At 35.0% G+C, this 16,741-nt stretch overlaps 1 protein-coding gene across 2 annotated transcripts in view; it reads right to left on the bottom strand.

Moving 5' to 3' along the window:
- The window catches only part of ZRANB3 (zinc finger RANBP2-type containing 3), a 329,605-nt gene that overhangs the window by 299,291 nt on the left and 13,573 nt on the right, over window positions 1-16,741 (bottom strand). For both annotated transcript variants that reach the window (XM_036886644.2, XM_036886643.2), the window contains exon 2: window positions 14,101-14,268. In XM_036886644.2, the coding sequence (XP_036742539.2) occupies window positions 14,101-14,261 (161 nt within the window). In that variant the 5' untranslated portion in view covers window positions 14,262-14,268. The remainder of the gene's footprint in view (window positions 1-14,100; window positions 14,269-16,741) is intronic.

The raw sequence follows: 16,741 nt of genomic DNA, 5'->3' as shown, positions 1-16,741 counted from the left end.
CCTACACTGCTGGTGGGAATGTAAATTAGTTCAACCATTGTGGAAAGCAGTATGGAGATTCCTCAAAAAGCTCAAAATAGAAACACCATTTGACCCACGAATTCCAATTCTAGGAATTTACCCTAAGAATACAGCAGCCCAGTTTGAAAAAAGACAGATGCACCCCTATATTTATCGCAGCACTGTTTACAATAGCCAAGAAATGGAAGCAACCTAAGTGTCCATCAGTAGATGAATGGATAAAGAAGATGTGTTACGTATATATAATGGAATATTATTCAGCCATAAGAAGAAAACAGATCCTACCATTTGCAACAACATGGATGGAGCTAGAGGGTATTATGCTCAGTGAAATAAGCCAGGTGGAGAAAGACAAGTAACAAATGATTTCACTGAGATGTGGAGTATAAGAACAAAGAAAAAACTGAAGGAACAAAACAGCAGCAGACTCACAGAACCCAAGAATGGACTAACTGTTCCCAAAGGGAAAGGGACTGGGGAGGATGGGTGGGAAGGGAGTGATAAGAGAGGTGGAAAAAGAAAGGGGGCATTACAATTAACATTTATAATGTGAGGGGAGGCACAGGGAGGGCTGTGCAACACAGAGAAGACAAGTAGTGACTCTACAGCATCTTACAACGCTGATGGACAGTGACTGTAATGGGGCTGGTGGGGGGGACTTGGTGAAGGGGAGAGCCTAGTAAACATAATGTTCCTCATGTAATTGTAGATTAATGATACCAAAAAAAAAAATAAATGAAACCAAGAGCTGGTTCTTTGAGAAAATAAATGAAATAGATAAACCCATAACCAGACTTAATAAGAAAAAAGGAGATCTACACACATAAACAGAATCAGAAACGAGAAATGAAAAATCCCGAGACATCACAGAAATACAAAGAATTATTAGGGAAGACTATGAAAATCTATATGCTAATAAACCAGATAAACTAGAAGAAGTAGAAAACTTTCTAGAAAAATACAACCTTCCAAGACTGACCAAGGAAGAAACAGAAAATTTAAAGAGACCTATTACCAGCAATGAAATAGAATTGGTAGTCAAAAAACTACCCAAGAACAAAACCACCAGATGGAGTCACCCCTGAATTTTATCAGACATTTACAGAAGACATGATACCCATTCTCCTTAAAGTTTCCTAAAAAATTGAAGAGGAGGGAATACTTCAAACTCATTCTATGAAGCCAGCATCACTCTAATTCCAAAACCAGGGAAAGACACCAAAAAAAAAGGAAAACTACAGACCAATATAATTAATGAATGTAGATGCAAAAACAATCAACAAAATTTTAGCAACCAAATTCAAAAATACATCAAGAAGACCATACACCATGATCAAGTGGGATTCATCCCAGGGATGCAAGGATGGTACAACATTTGAAAATCCATCAACATCATCCACCACATCAAAAAAAGAAGGACAAAAACCTCATGATACTTTCCATAGTTGCTGAAAAAGCATTTGACAGAATTCAATGTCCCTTTATGATAAAAACTCTCAACAAAATGGGTATAGAGAGCAAGTACCTCAACGTAATAAAGGCCATAGATGACAAACGCACAGCCAACATCATATTTAACAGGGAGAAGCTGAAAGCTTTTCCTCTAAGGTCAGGAAGAAAACAAGGATGTCCATTCACCCCGCTTTTATTCAACATAGTACTGAAGGTCCTAGCCACGGCAATAAGACAACACACAGCAATAAAACGCATCTAGATTGGTAAGGAAGAAATCAAACTGTGACTGTTTGTAGATGACGTGATATTGTACATAAAAAACCCTGAAGAATCCATTCCAAAACTAGTAGAATTAGTATCTGACTTCAGCAAAGTCGCAGGATAAAAATTAATACACAGAAGTCTGTTGCATTCCTATATCCTAACGATGAACTAGCAGAAAGAGACATCAGGAAAACTATTCCATTCACAATGGCATCAAAAAGAATAAAATACCTAAGAATAAACCTAAGCAAGGAAGTGAAAGACTTATACCCTGTAAACTACAAGACACTCATGAGCAAAATTAAAGAGAATACTACTAAATGGAGATTCATCCCATGCTCTTGGGTAGAAAGAAGTAATACTGTTAAAATGGGCATCCTGACTAAAGCAATCTACAGATTCAATGCAATCCCTATCAAAATACTGACAGTATTCTTCAACGAAGTGGATCAAATAGTTCTAAAATTCATATGGAACCACAAAAGACCCCAAATAGCCAAAGACATCCTGAGAAGGAAAAATAAAGCTGGGGGGATGTCGCTTCCTGACTTCAAGCTCTAATAGAAAGCCACAGTAATCAAGACAATTTGGTACTGGCACAAGATCACACCCATAGACCAGTCGAATAGAAAAAAGGGTCAAGATATTAACCCAGCATATATACTCAATTAATATACAATAAAGGAGGCATGTATATACAATGGGGAAATGACAGCCTCTTCAACAGCTTGTGTTGGCAAAGCTGGACTGCTACATGTAAGAGAATGAACCTGGATTACTCTGTAACTCCATACACAAAAGTAAACTCAAAATAGATCAAAGACTTAAATGCAACTCACGAAACCATAAAACTCTTAGAAGAAAATATACACAAAACACTCTTGAATATAAACATGAGCAACTTCTTCATGAACATATCTCCACAGGCAAGGGAAACAAAAGCAAAAATGAATAACTGGAACTCTATCAAACTAAAAAGCGTCTGTACAGCAAAGGACACCATCAATAGAACAAAAAGAAATCATACACTATGGGAGAATATATTCATAAATGATATATCTGATGAGGGGTTAACATCCAAAATATCCAAAGCACTCATGCACCTCAACAAACCAAAAGCAAGTAACTAAATTAAAAAATGGGAAGAGGATCTGAACAGACACTTCTCCAGAGAAGAAATTCGGATGGCCAACAGGCACATGAAAAGATGCTCCACATCGCTATTCATCAGAGAAATGCAAATTAAAACCACAATGAGATATCACCTTACACCAGATAGGATACCCACCATCGAAAAGACAGACAACCACAAATGTTGGCGAGGATGTGGGGAAAGGGAAACTCTCCTACACTGCTGGTGGGAATGTAAATTAGTTCAACCATTGTGGAAAGTAGTATGGAGGTCCCTCAAAAAATTGAAAATAGAAATACCATTTGACCCAGGAATTCCACTTCTAGGAATTTACCCTAAGAATGCAGCAGGCCAATTTCAAAAAGACACATGCCACCCCTATGTTCATCACAGCACTGTTTACTATAGTGAAGAAATGGAAGCAACCTAAGTGTCCATCAGTAGATGAATGGATAAAGAAGATGTGGTACATATACACAATGGAGTAATACTCAGTCATAAAGAGAAAACAAATCCTACCATTCACAACAACATGGACAGAGTTAGAGGGTATTATGTTCTGTGAAATAAGCCAGGTGGAGAAAGACAAGTATCAAATGATTTCACTCACCTGTGGAGTATAACAACAAAGCAAGAACTGAAGGAACAGAACAGCATCAGTTGCATAGAACCCAGAAATAAGTTAACAGTTACCAAAGGTAAAGGGACTGGGGAGGATGGGTGGGAAGGGAGAGATAATGCAAAAAAGAGGTATTACAATTAGCACATATAATGTAGGGGAGGCATAGTGGTAGGCAGTATAACACAGAGAAGACAAGTAGTGAATCTATAGCATCTTACCGCAGTGATGGACACTGACTGTAATGAGGTATGTGGTGGGGACATGATAATGGGAATTTAGAAGCCACATTGTTCCTCGTGTAATTGCATATTAATGCTCCCAAAATGGAAAAAAATGCCAATAAGTAAATAAATAAAGGGGGAAATAGAATTCAATGCATTCATTCTAGGAAAATTCAACACTCCACTCACTCCAATGGACAGATCAACCAGACAGAGAAAATAAGTAAGGACAGAAAGGCACTAAACAATGCATTAGAACAGATGGACCTAACAGTTATCTACAGAACTCTACACCCAAAAGGAGGAGAACACACATTCTTCCCAAGTGCACATGGAACATTTTCATGAATAGATCATATACTAGGGCACAAAAAGAGCCTCAGTAAATGCAAGAAGATTGAAATTGCATGAATCAGTTTCTCAGACCACAAAGGTATGAAACTAGAAATGAATTATGCAAAGAAAATGCAAAATCCCACAAACACATGGAGGCTTCACAACATGCTCCTAAATAATCAATGGATCGATGACCAAATAAAAAGAGAGATCAAGCAATATATGGAGACAAATGACAACAATAATTCAACACCGCAAAATCTGTGGGATGCAGTGAAGGCCATGATAAGAGAAAAGTATATTGCAATACAGGCCTACCTCAGGAAAGAAGAACAATCCCATATGAACAGTCTAAACTCACAAAAGAAAAACAAATGAGGCCCAAAGTCAGTAAAAGGAGGGACATAATAAAGATAAAAGCAGAAATAAATAAAACCGAGAACAATAAAACAATAGAAAGAATCAATGAAAGCAAGAGCTGGTTCTTTGAGAAAATAATGAAATAGATAAACCCCTAGCCAGACTTCTCAAGAAAAAAAGAGTCTATACACATAAACAGAATCAGAAATGAGAAAGGAAAAATCACTATGGACACCACAGAAATACAAAGAATTATTAGAGAATACTATGAAAAATTATATGCTAACAAACTGGATAACCTAGAAGAAATGGACTACTTTCTAGAAAAATACAACTTTCCAAGGCTGGCCATGAAAGAAACAGAAAATTTGAACAGATCAGCAATGAAATTGAACTGGTAATCAAAAAACTACCTAAAAAGAAAACCCTGGAGCAGACTGCTTCACTGCTGAATTTTATCAAACATTTAGTGAAGACCTAATGCCCATTCTACTTAAAGTTTTCCAAAAAGCAGAAGAGGAGGGATTACTTTCAAACTCATTGTATGAGGCCAGCATCACTCTAATACCAAAACCTGACAAAGATACCACAAAAAAAGAAAATTACAGGCCAATATCCCTGATAAACATAGATGCAAAAATTCTCAACAAAATATTAGCAAACCAAATTCAAAAATATATCAAAAATATTATCCAGCATGATCAAGTAGGATTTATTCCAGGGATACAAGGATGGTACAATATTATAAAATCCATCAACATCATCTACCACAACAAAAAGGACAAAAACCAAATTATCATCTCTATAGATGCTGAAAAGTCATTTGACAAAATTCAATATTCATTCACGATAAAAACTCTCAACAAAATGGGTGTAGAGGGCAAGTACCTCAATATAATAAAGGCCATACATGACAAATCCATAGCCAATATCCTACTTAACAGCGAAAAGCAGAAAGTTTTTCCTTTATGATTGGGAACAAGACAAGGATGTCTACTCTTCCCATTTGTATTCAACATAGTACTGGAGGTCCTAGCCATGGCAATCATACAACAGAAAGAAATAAAAGGCATCCAGATTGTTAAAGAAGAAGTCAAACTATCCATGTTTGCAGTGATATATTATACATAAAAAACTCTATAAGAATCCACTCCAAATCTACTAGATCTAATATCTGAATTCAGCAAAGTTGCAGGACACAAAATTAATACACAGAAATCTGTGGCATTCCTATACACTAACAATGAACTAGGAGAAAGAGAATACAGGAAAACAATTCCATTCACAATTGCAACAAAAAGAATAAAATATCAAGGAATAAACCTTACCAAGGAAGTGAAAGATCTATACTCTAAAAACTACAAGACACTCATGAGAGCAATTAAAGACACTAATAAATGGAAACACATCCCATGCTCATGGATAGGAAGAATCAATATTGTCAAAATGGCCATCCTGCCTAAACTAATCTATTGATTCAACACAGTTCCTATCAAAATATCAACAGCATTCTTCAATGAACTAGAGCAAATAGTTCTAAAACTCATAAGGAACCACAAAAGACCCCAAATATTCAAAGCAATCCTGAGAAGGAAGAATAAAGCTAGGGGATTATGCCCCAACGTCAAGCTCTACTACAAAGCCATAGTAATCAAGACAATTTGCTACTGGCACAAGAAGAGAACAATAGACCAATGCAACAGGCTAGGGAGCCCAGATATAAACCCAATCATGTATGGTCAATTAATATATGGTAAAGGAGCTATGGATATGCAATGGGGAAATGACAGCCTCTTCAATTACTGCTGTTGGCAAAATTGGACAGCTACATGTAAGAGAATGAACTGGATTATTGTTTAATACCATACACAAAAGGAAACTTGAAATGGATTGAAGACCTGAATGTAAATCATAAAACCATAAAACTCTTAGAAGACAACATAGGCAAAAATGTCTTGAACAAAAACATGAGCAACTTCTTCCTGAATGCATCTCTTCGAGCAAGGGAAACAAAAGCAAAAATGAACACATGGGACTACATCAGACTAAAACACTTTTGTATGGGAAAGTACACTATCAACAGAACAAAAAGGCATCCTGCAGTATGGGAGGATATATTTGTAAACGACATATCCGACAAGGGGTTAACATCCAAAATATATAAAGAACTCACATGTCTCAACACCTAAAAAGCAAATAACCCCATTAAAAAATAGGTGGAGGATATGAACAGACACTTCTCCAAAGAAGAAATTCAGATAGCCAAGAGGGACATTAAAAGATCCTCCACATCACTAATTATCAGGGAAATGCAAATAAAAACCACAATGAGATATCACCTCACATCAGTTAGGATGGCTAGCATCAAAAAGACTAAGAACAACAAATGCTGTTGAGGATGTGGAGAAAGGGGAACCCTCCTACACTGCTGGTGGGAATGTAATCTATTCCAACCATTGTGGAAAGCAATATGGAGGTTCCTCAAAAAACTAAGAATAGAAATACCATTTGACCTGGGAATTCCACTCCTAGGAATTTACCCAAAGAATACAACTTCTCAGGTTCAAAAAGACATATGCACCCCTATGTTTATCACAGCACTGTTTACAATAGCCAAGATATGGAAGCGAACTAAGTGTCCATCAGCAGATCAATGGATAAAGAAGATGTTGTACATATACACAATGGAAAACTATTCAGTCATAAGAAAGAAACATATCCTACCATTTGCAGCAACATGGATGGAGATGGAGGATATTATGCTCAGTGAAATAAGCCAGGTGGAGAAAGACAAGTGCCAAGTGATTTCCCTCATTTGTGGACTATAACAACGAAGCAAAACTGAATGAACAAAACACCAGCAGTCTCACAGACTCCAAGAACGGACAAGTGGTTGCCAAAGGGGAGGGGTGTGAGGGGGAGGGTGGTTAGGGAGGGAGAAGGGGTTTGAGGGATATTGTGTTTAGTACACATGGTGTGGGGAGGATCATGGGGAAGACAGTGTAGCACAGAGAAGGCGAACAGTGAATTTGTGTCATCTTACTACACTGATGGACAGTGACTGCAATGGGGTATGGGTGCAGACTTGATAATTTGGGTAAATGTAGTAACCACATTGTTTTTTCATGTGAAACCTTCAGAAGAGTGTACATCAATAATACCTTAATAAAAAATTAAAAAGAAAAAAAAAGAGACAGATACCCTAAAACCTAGAAAGATCATTGAAAATATGTTCACAAAAAAACTCATCAAAGACTGTTAATACCATCTTTCATAAGACCCCTTAGACTAGAACTAACCCAAATGTCCATCAACAAGTGAATGAACAAAATAACTGTTCTTATTCAGAAATCAAGACAACAAATCTGAATCTCAAAAACATGTTAAGCAAGAGAAGCCAGGTACATACAAACTGCATGATTCTGTTTGGAACAAGTTACAAAAGAGACAAAAGGAAGCTATGGTAAAGTAACGAATTGTAACCCACTGAATATAGTAAGAATCCATGAGTCCATCCTGAGGACGGATGGATAGATGGGTAGAGGCAGAGAAATAAGAGAGAGACAGAGAGGAATTTGCTGGGGCAGAAGGGAGGGCTCTTACACACAGCATAATGCCAATTAATAAATTATCATTTTATAAGTATCATGGAAAAAATCATTTTGAACAAGAATCATCTTTGGATGCTAAATCCAAGAGGGAAAAACTGGATACGTAGAAGCAGTATTTGCGTGGTCTCAACATCTCATGTTAGTTGTTTTCTAAATAGACAACAATTGTAGGATGGAAAAATAATAACTATATGGTAGAAAAATTACAACACTTGACTAGAAATAAAAATTAATACTACCAGTAAGGGGCTGACTGATACACCATGCCTTCAAAAGCAATATCCTGACAAGACAGGACCTCGATCTCACTTACACACTAATCCAGGAAGGACTGCATAATCTAAATCCCATCATGAAAAAAATATATTAAAAAAAACCCCTAGAAACATTCCATGAAATAAATTGGCCTATATTCTTCCCAAAATATGCCAGTGCCAGAGAAGGCTAAAGAACTGTCCTATATTAAAGGAAGGAAAGAGATATCACTAAATGTAATAGTGGTCCTGGACTGGATCTTGTACTTAAAGAAGAAAAAAATGCTATAAAGGATATTATTAGTACAACTGACAACATATATGTAGATTGAAGTATCCCAAATTTGATAAATGTCCTATGGCTACATTGGAGAATTATCTCTGTTCTTAAAAAAATACATACTATACCCAAATATTGTAGGTTAAAGAAGCATGACATATGTAACCTACACTCATGGTTTAGAAAATAATAAATGTGTATGTGTGTGTGTGTGTGCGTGTGCGTGTAGAAACACACACACAGGAAGCATGAGAATAGTAAATTAATAAAGGAAAAGTGGCAAAATGCTAAAAATTAATTAATCTAGGTAAAAGGTATATGAAAGTTATCTCTACACTTTTCTTAATAACTTTTCTATAATTTGAAATTATTTCAAAATTCAAAGTTAAAATAAAAAGAGCGTCAAGTAACCACTTGCATTCTGGTGATAGAAGTCAGGTCAGCAGTTGCCTAATTCAGGGAGAAGGGGTGGGATTGATTAGAAAGAGGCCTATTCTAAGTGATGGAAGTAGTCTATATCTTGACAGGGGTATTTGTATGCAAAGGGTTATACATATATCAGAATCCAGTGAAAACCTAATATCTGTGCATTTTATTAAATTTAATTATATTCAAAAAAATTTTAAGTTAGTAAGGAAACTTAGTTTGGCATGAGATAAACATGGTGAAAATTAATGATCAAAATTCATAATCATAAGCCTTCCTGAAAATGAATTTGAGGTTTTAAATTTATACTGCCTGTGTCATCTGAGGAACCGTAAACCCAGAATTTAATTTTGCAAATCCTGCCTAAAACAATTTACCCACTATTTAAGTCTTTTAAGATTTCCAGAGAGTAAGATTACCTAATTATTAAAACAAAATTATTAAAAATTAGCAAATATATTGGGAAGGAAACCATCATGAATGACAATAAAAGCAAAATTAGCCTCCAAAGGACTTCAGATATGTAAAGTTTTAAATATTTACAGAAATAAGCAATGTAATTACTACATGGCAAAAAACAAGATACTATCAACATAAGTTGATATGTATCCAATTCCTGCAGACAGGAATGGATATTTTAGAACTTAAAAATACACTACATGACATCAAGAACAGAAAAATAAAACATTTCTATTCCCCAATTTCAAGAGAGGAAAGGACTGACTGTTCTTTGACATTAGTCAGCTTATCCCTAAACTTTACTCTGAAATTCAGCAAATCTTTAAACACTCCTGGCTTTTTAAAGTTTCCAGACTAACCCAAAGTCTGATACAACACCAACTCTGTTTTCTTTAGAGAACTATGTCTAACAAGCACAGCCCTCCCTTGCTTAGCAAGTATTAAATTCAGTTTCTTTGTTTCAGATATATTGATGGACTTTGGTTTCAGGTATTTTGAATGATGGTCTTTTCCTTAAGAGAATTCAGTAATAGATTAACATCAAAAGACAGGATTAATAAACAAAAATATGGGTAAACAAAAAACAGCCAACTGAAGTACAGAAATTGTTTTAAAATACAGAAAAGGAGATATGTGTGGCACTGAGAAAGTTCTAAAATAGGTATAACTGAAGACCAAGGAGGAGAAAGAATAGGCAAAAATAATATTTGAACTGAAAATTTCCCAGAACTAATGAATGATATTAACCCAGATTAGTAAGTATAACTGCAAAAAAAACCATACCTATGTTCATTATACTAAAACTTGTATAAAGCCAAACAAAGAGAAAAGCTTTATAACAGCCAGGTGTGGATGGGATGGGTGGAGGGAAGACCATTTATAACATCAGAAATATTAAATACCTAGGAATACACTTAATGATACATGTGAAATAATTATTCCTTGAAAACTATAAAACCTTATTGAAAACAAATAAGGGGAGGAATAATTGAGATGAAAATAAATGGAGACCAATTAAATAAATGGAAGCATAATTCACAGTCATGAGTTAAAATACTCTATATTGTAAAGATACCAATTTTCCCCAAACTGATCTATAGATGGAAAACAATCCCAGCAACTTTTTTTTGTGAAAATTCAAAAATGAATCCTATAATTTATAGGCAATGCAAAGAGCCAACAGTTGAGGCAATTTTGAAAAGAAAAAAAGCTACCTTACATCAAAATATCTATTATAAAGTTACAGTAATTAAGTATGTTATTGACACAAAGAATGGTGATCAGAAAAAGAACAAAGAATCTACACCTGCCCTGTCCCATATGGTAGCAACTAGACACATGTGGCTACTAAAATTTAGTTAAAATTAAAAATTCAGTTCTTAGTTGCATTAGTTTCAAGAATTCAGTAGGTACATATGGCCAATAACTTTTTGTTTGTATATGAACAGTACATACACAAACATTTCCATCATGGTAGAAGGTTTCGTTAAACAGCACTTATTTCGAAAGGTATACATTAAATTATCTGATTTATGACAAGGGTGACACTCTGATGGAGTGGGGAAATGTTGGTCTTTTTGAAAAGTTGTGATGGATCAACTGAACATCCATACACAAAAGTAAAGATAAACAAATAATCAATAAATCATCCCAGACCCCTACTTCATTCCACAAGTAAAAATCGATTCCAAGTGGATTAAAGATCTAAATGTAAAAAATAAAACAATAAAATGTTTAGAAGAGAACACAGGAAATTATTTTCACAACCTCATAGTAGACAAAGATATCTACAACAGGATGCAAGAAGTGCCAGTCAAAAAGTCAATACAGGTAAAGAGCATTTAAGATGACATTAAAATTGAGAACTACTGATTATCAAAGACATTACTGAGAGAGGAAAAAGGCAAACCAGACCCAGAGAAAAATTATATGCAACACATATGCCTAACAAAGGACTCATATTCAGAATATAAATCTGACAAAAGACTACTACAAAACAATAAAAAGGCAGACAACCCAGAAAAATGTATAAGACACATACAAGCACTTAACAAAAGGAGATGTCCAAATGGCTAATAAGCATATGAAAATGTTAAACTGCATTTGTTACCAGAAAAATGTAAATGAAAACTTCAGTGAATATCACCATATACCTACCAGTATATAGAAAACGAAATTAAGGATAGGCAATTTGAAATGTTGGTGAGGATGTGACACAACTGGAACTCTTACACACTCTTGATACAAGTATCAATTCATAAGACCACTTTGAAAAATGTTTGCCCAAGTTAATGGGTTGAATTGTGTCACCCCAAAATCCTTATGTTGAAGTCCTAACAGCCAGTGCCTCAGAATGTGACCTGATACAGAATTAGAGTAATTGCAGATGTAATTAGTTACAATTAGGTCATTAGGGTGGGCCTTAATACAATATGAAAATTGTCCTTATAAAAAGGGAAAATTTTGACACAGGGAAGATGATGTGAAAAGACATTGGAAGAAGACAAGCCATCTACAAGCTAAGGAGAGAGAACTGGAACAGATCCTTCCTGCACAGCCCTGAGAAGGAATCAATCCTGCCAAAACCTTGATTTTGGACTTACAGCCTCCACAACTGTGAGACAGTAAATTTCTGTTGTTTAAGCCACCAAGTTTTGGTATTTTGTATGAGTCCTGGAAAATGAATATAATATCTCCTTAGTAGAATATATATATATATTGTATGGCCCAGCAATTTCTTTTCTTGGTATATTTATAACAGAAATTTATATATATGTTTACCAAAACATTTGTTTAAGAATGTTCATAGCATTGTTATTTGTAAGAGCCCCAAACTAGAAACAACCCAAATACTCATCAATAGTGGAATGAATAAATAATGGCATATTTATACATGGAATTTTATATGGCAATGAGAATGAACTGACAACTACCGGCAAAAATATGGAAGGTTCTCACAATGATGTTGACTGAAAGAAGTCACAAATTAAAAGAGCCTATATGGGTGATTACAATGATACAGTTAAGCATGTAAAAGTAACTTATGGTGTGAGAAGTCAGGATAGTGGTTACCATTGAAGTGAAGGGGAGCATCAGTGATTGGGAGGACAAGAGGAAGGTTTCTGGGATGCTGGCAAATGTTCCATTTTTTATTTTGCTGATGGCTATACTGTGAAAATTCTAGAAATTGTACACTTATGATCTGCATACTTTTTCTCATATGTATTATACATAATTTTAAAAAGTTCTTTAAAACTGAATATTTGAGTTAAACAGAAGATTAGAACAACACAATCATGTGCTATGAGAGAGATCTTTAAAAGCAGTCACAATGTAACACAGATAGACACAGAAAATATGAGACATTAATGGAAGAGTAAAAAGGTCAAGTCTAACTGGAACTGCAGGAGAATATACTAAAAAGAATGGGTGAGAATCAATATTTGAAGAGGTAAATAGTTGAGAATTTTCCAGAATCAACAAATCCCAGATTAAAATTCAAAACAGTCCCAAGCAGAATAAATTTTTTAAAAACCAACTGAATAAATTATAGTGATACTGCAGAACTCCAAAGACAAAGAGAAACTCTTAAAATCAGATACAGATAAAAGACACATGTTCCAGAAAGAAATGAAAATTAGGTTGATTTCTTCTTTTCTTTTCAATTTTCAAACTGACAAAAATCCAGGAAGACCAATACAATGAACACACACCACTCACCAGATTCACACAGTTAACATTTTGTCTGACCCACTCAAAGTTTCTCTAAACATATACATTTCTTTCCCCTTTAGGGAAATGTAGAAAGTAAGCAGCAGAGTCGGATTCTTCATATCAAAATTTTTTATCATGCATTTCCCAGAAACAAGAACATTCTTCAATTCAACTGTAGCTCTATTACCTCATCTAAAATAATCAACAGTGATTCAATAACATCACTCTTACAATAGAGCCCAGGTGAAATTTTCCCAATCATCCCAAAAATGTTCTCTAAAGCTTTGCTTTTCACATATCCAGTTATCTAGTCAAGGTTTATGCATTACATTCAGATGTTCCTGCCCGCAGGTCTCTCTCAATTTAGAACATCATCACAATTCTCTTGGTTTTTCATGACACTGAATCATTTCAAGAGCACAGGTCAGTTATCCTGAAAAAATGTACCACATTCTAAACTGTTTCCTCATGATCATGTATTTTCAGGAAGAATACTACTTTGGAACGGTGTGTACTTCCCGTGTACCAGGTTATGTCTGTACCTGTCCCGCTGTTCGTGACACCAAACTGGACCAGTTTAAAAGTTTCCTCTTTGTAATTTATAAGTCACCCATAGTGTAATAAGTCACGTGTAGGGTAATACTTTGAGATTCAAGAACACATTTTCTAATGAAAACTGTAGAAGCCAGAAGACAGTAGAATACAACTTTCAAAATGCTAAGAAAAACATAGTTATTAAAGAGCTGTATTGCCAAACGTCCTTCAAGAATGAAGGCAAAATAGATACTGAAATTATTATTTCATGATCCAGTTTAAAAAAAAATGGGAAGACTATGTATACAAAAAAAGAATGATTTGCACAGAGCTTTAATTTTTATACTTGCCAAGGATTTAACAGCTTAAATCATTTAACATTTTGATCATGTCTTGAATAAAATACTTCACCTGCCATTTCTTCTGAGGGCAAAAGTGATACCATCTTTCTGGAAAGGGAGCAGCTTTGCTCTTAGCTTGTCAGGCAAAAAATCCAGCTGTGTATAAGGTTTGCTTGTCAAACAAGAAGTCTGAGACATAAGAGATTTTTTGATATTATGAACTCTAGGCATGATGATCCTAAAAACAAAGAAATCACAAAAGGGGAGGGATGGGGGAAATAAATATTACTAAGTATATTAGAGAATTAAACATAAATAATATTAAAGTACTTATCTGTGGCCTTGATATACTATCTACATAGATTTAAATTGGTTAAATCATGTTCCCAGAATAAACTATTAGGAAAATTCAGAGCACTGAGTCTAAAAGCAATTACTTAATGCACTATTAGAAACTCAACAACCTCTATTTCATTTGTATTTCTAACTGAGCCATAATATAGCCAAACTCCTGTTGTAAGCAATAAATGTATTACTGAAAAGTTATAAACCAATAAAGAATTATTTTTAAAATAAGGGATGAATTTGCTAAGGAAAGATGGGTCCCCTTATAATTAATCCTTTATAGATGTATATTTTCATATCATCTCATATTTTCTAAGAGTATAAAACTGTACTCTTAAAATTATATAATACAAAGACATTAAATAAATTTACAATAATTACATTAACTCAACATTAAATGAGATTGATTTTAAATATTAAAATAAGTTCTTCTAAATCAGTTGAATCCACACTATAAACTATCTGATTAGCACCTTTCTCACCACTACTTTTCCACAGATTTAATTTTAATTTTCTACCATATGACAGTTTCATATATCTGTAGATTCTTAGCACTCTTAAAGAGAAAGTACTATTAAATCACTAAACTATAAGGCTGCTCTAATAAAACTTTGCATTTAGATCACTTACTCATCTGTTTATATATCTCATTCCATCTTTAAAATAAATTTGCTCTTTTTTCAATTACTTGCAGACTTATAAAATGTTAACCTCTCTTCCCACAAAAGGTAATTAAACTGTGTCCAATGTTAAAGAATCTCAAGAATTCAACATTTATTAATAACAAATAGGCACTTCATGCCACAAATTGGAGAAGCAAGGACTACACCTCACAGGACTTACATTCTTGAGGAGGAAACTAAAAATAAACAAATAAACAAGATGATTAATTACAGTATATGGTTGACCCCTGAACAACATGGGTTTGAATTGTGTGGGTCCCCTTATACACAAACATTTTTCAGTAAATACAATGGATATTCATTTGAAGATTTGCAATACCTTGAAAAAAACATATTTTCTATAGCTTACTTTAATCTAAGTATATAGTATACAAAACACATAACATACAAAATGTGTTAATCGACTATGTTATTGATAAGGCTTCTGGTCAATGGTACTTAAGTTTTGGGGGAGTCAAAAGTTATACGTGGATTTTCCACTACACAGGGGAAGTTGGCATCCCTAACCTCTGGTTGCTCAAGGTCAACTGCAGTAAAAATATCATGAAGGAACTTAAGAGAGTAATGGCCACTTTAAGTAGTCTGCCCAGGAAAGGCCTGTCTTTAGGTGATACTCGTTTTCTAGCCAAAGAATATGAAAGAGTCAGCCAGGTTAAACATGGAGAGAAGAACACTCCAGGCAGACAGCATCAGTGCAAAAGCCCTGAGTTGAGAAACGGCTTGGTGTTCTCTAGAAACAGAATGGAGGCTAATGCGGCTGAATCAAGGATAAGAATTTTATGAGATCAATCTACTGAAATAAGCAAGGGTCAAATCATAGATGGCCTTGATAGGAGCTTTGGATTTTTTTTTACTTTAGAATCATTAATGTACAGTTACTTGAACAACATTATGGTTACTAGACTCCCACTATTATCAAGTCACCCCCACATATCTCATTACAGTCACTGTCCATCAGCGTAATGATGCTATAGAATCATTACTTGTCTTCTTTGTATATACTGCCTTTCCCGTGTGCCCCCCCTCAGCTATACTATGTGTGCTAATCGTAATGCCCCCTTTTCCCCCTTATCTCTCCCTTTCCACCCATGCTCCCCAGCCCCTTCCCCTTTGGTAACTGTTAGTCCATTCTTGGGTTCTGTGAGTCTGCTGCTGTTTTGTTCCTTCAGTTTTTGCCTTCTTCTTATACTCCACAGATGAGTGAAATCATTTGATACTTGTCTTTCTCTGCCTAGCTTACTGCACTGAGCATAATACCCTCTAGCTCCATCCATACTGTTGCAAATGGTAGGATCTGTTTTCTTCTTATGGCTGAATAATATTCCATTGTGCATATGTACCACATCTTCTTTATCCACTCATCTACTGATGGACATTTAGGTTGCTTCCATTTCTTGGCTATTGTAAATAGTGCTGCAATAAACATAAAGGTGCATGCATTTTTCAAACTGGGGTCCTGCATTCTTAGGGTAAATTCCTAAGAGTGGAATTCCCGGGTCAAATGGTATTTCTATTTTGAGTTTTTTGAGGAACCTCCATACTGCTTTCCACAATGGTTGAACTACATTCCCACCAGTAGTGTAGGAGGGTTCCCCTTTCTCCAAATCATCGCCAACATTTGTTGTTGTTTGTCTTTTGGATGTTGGCCACCCTAACTGGTGTGAGATGACATCTCATTATGGT

The sequence above is a fragment of the Manis pentadactyla genome, chromosome 8 (assembly GCF_030020395.1).
Source record: "Manis pentadactyla isolate mManPen7 chromosome 8, mManPen7.hap1, whole genome shotgun sequence".
NCBI classification, from domain to species: domain Eukaryota; kingdom Metazoa; phylum Chordata; class Mammalia; order Pholidota; family Manidae; genus Manis; species Manis pentadactyla.
Note: the sequence above shows the minus strand (reverse complement) of the source record. Positions and strands in the feature narration are given on the sequence as shown.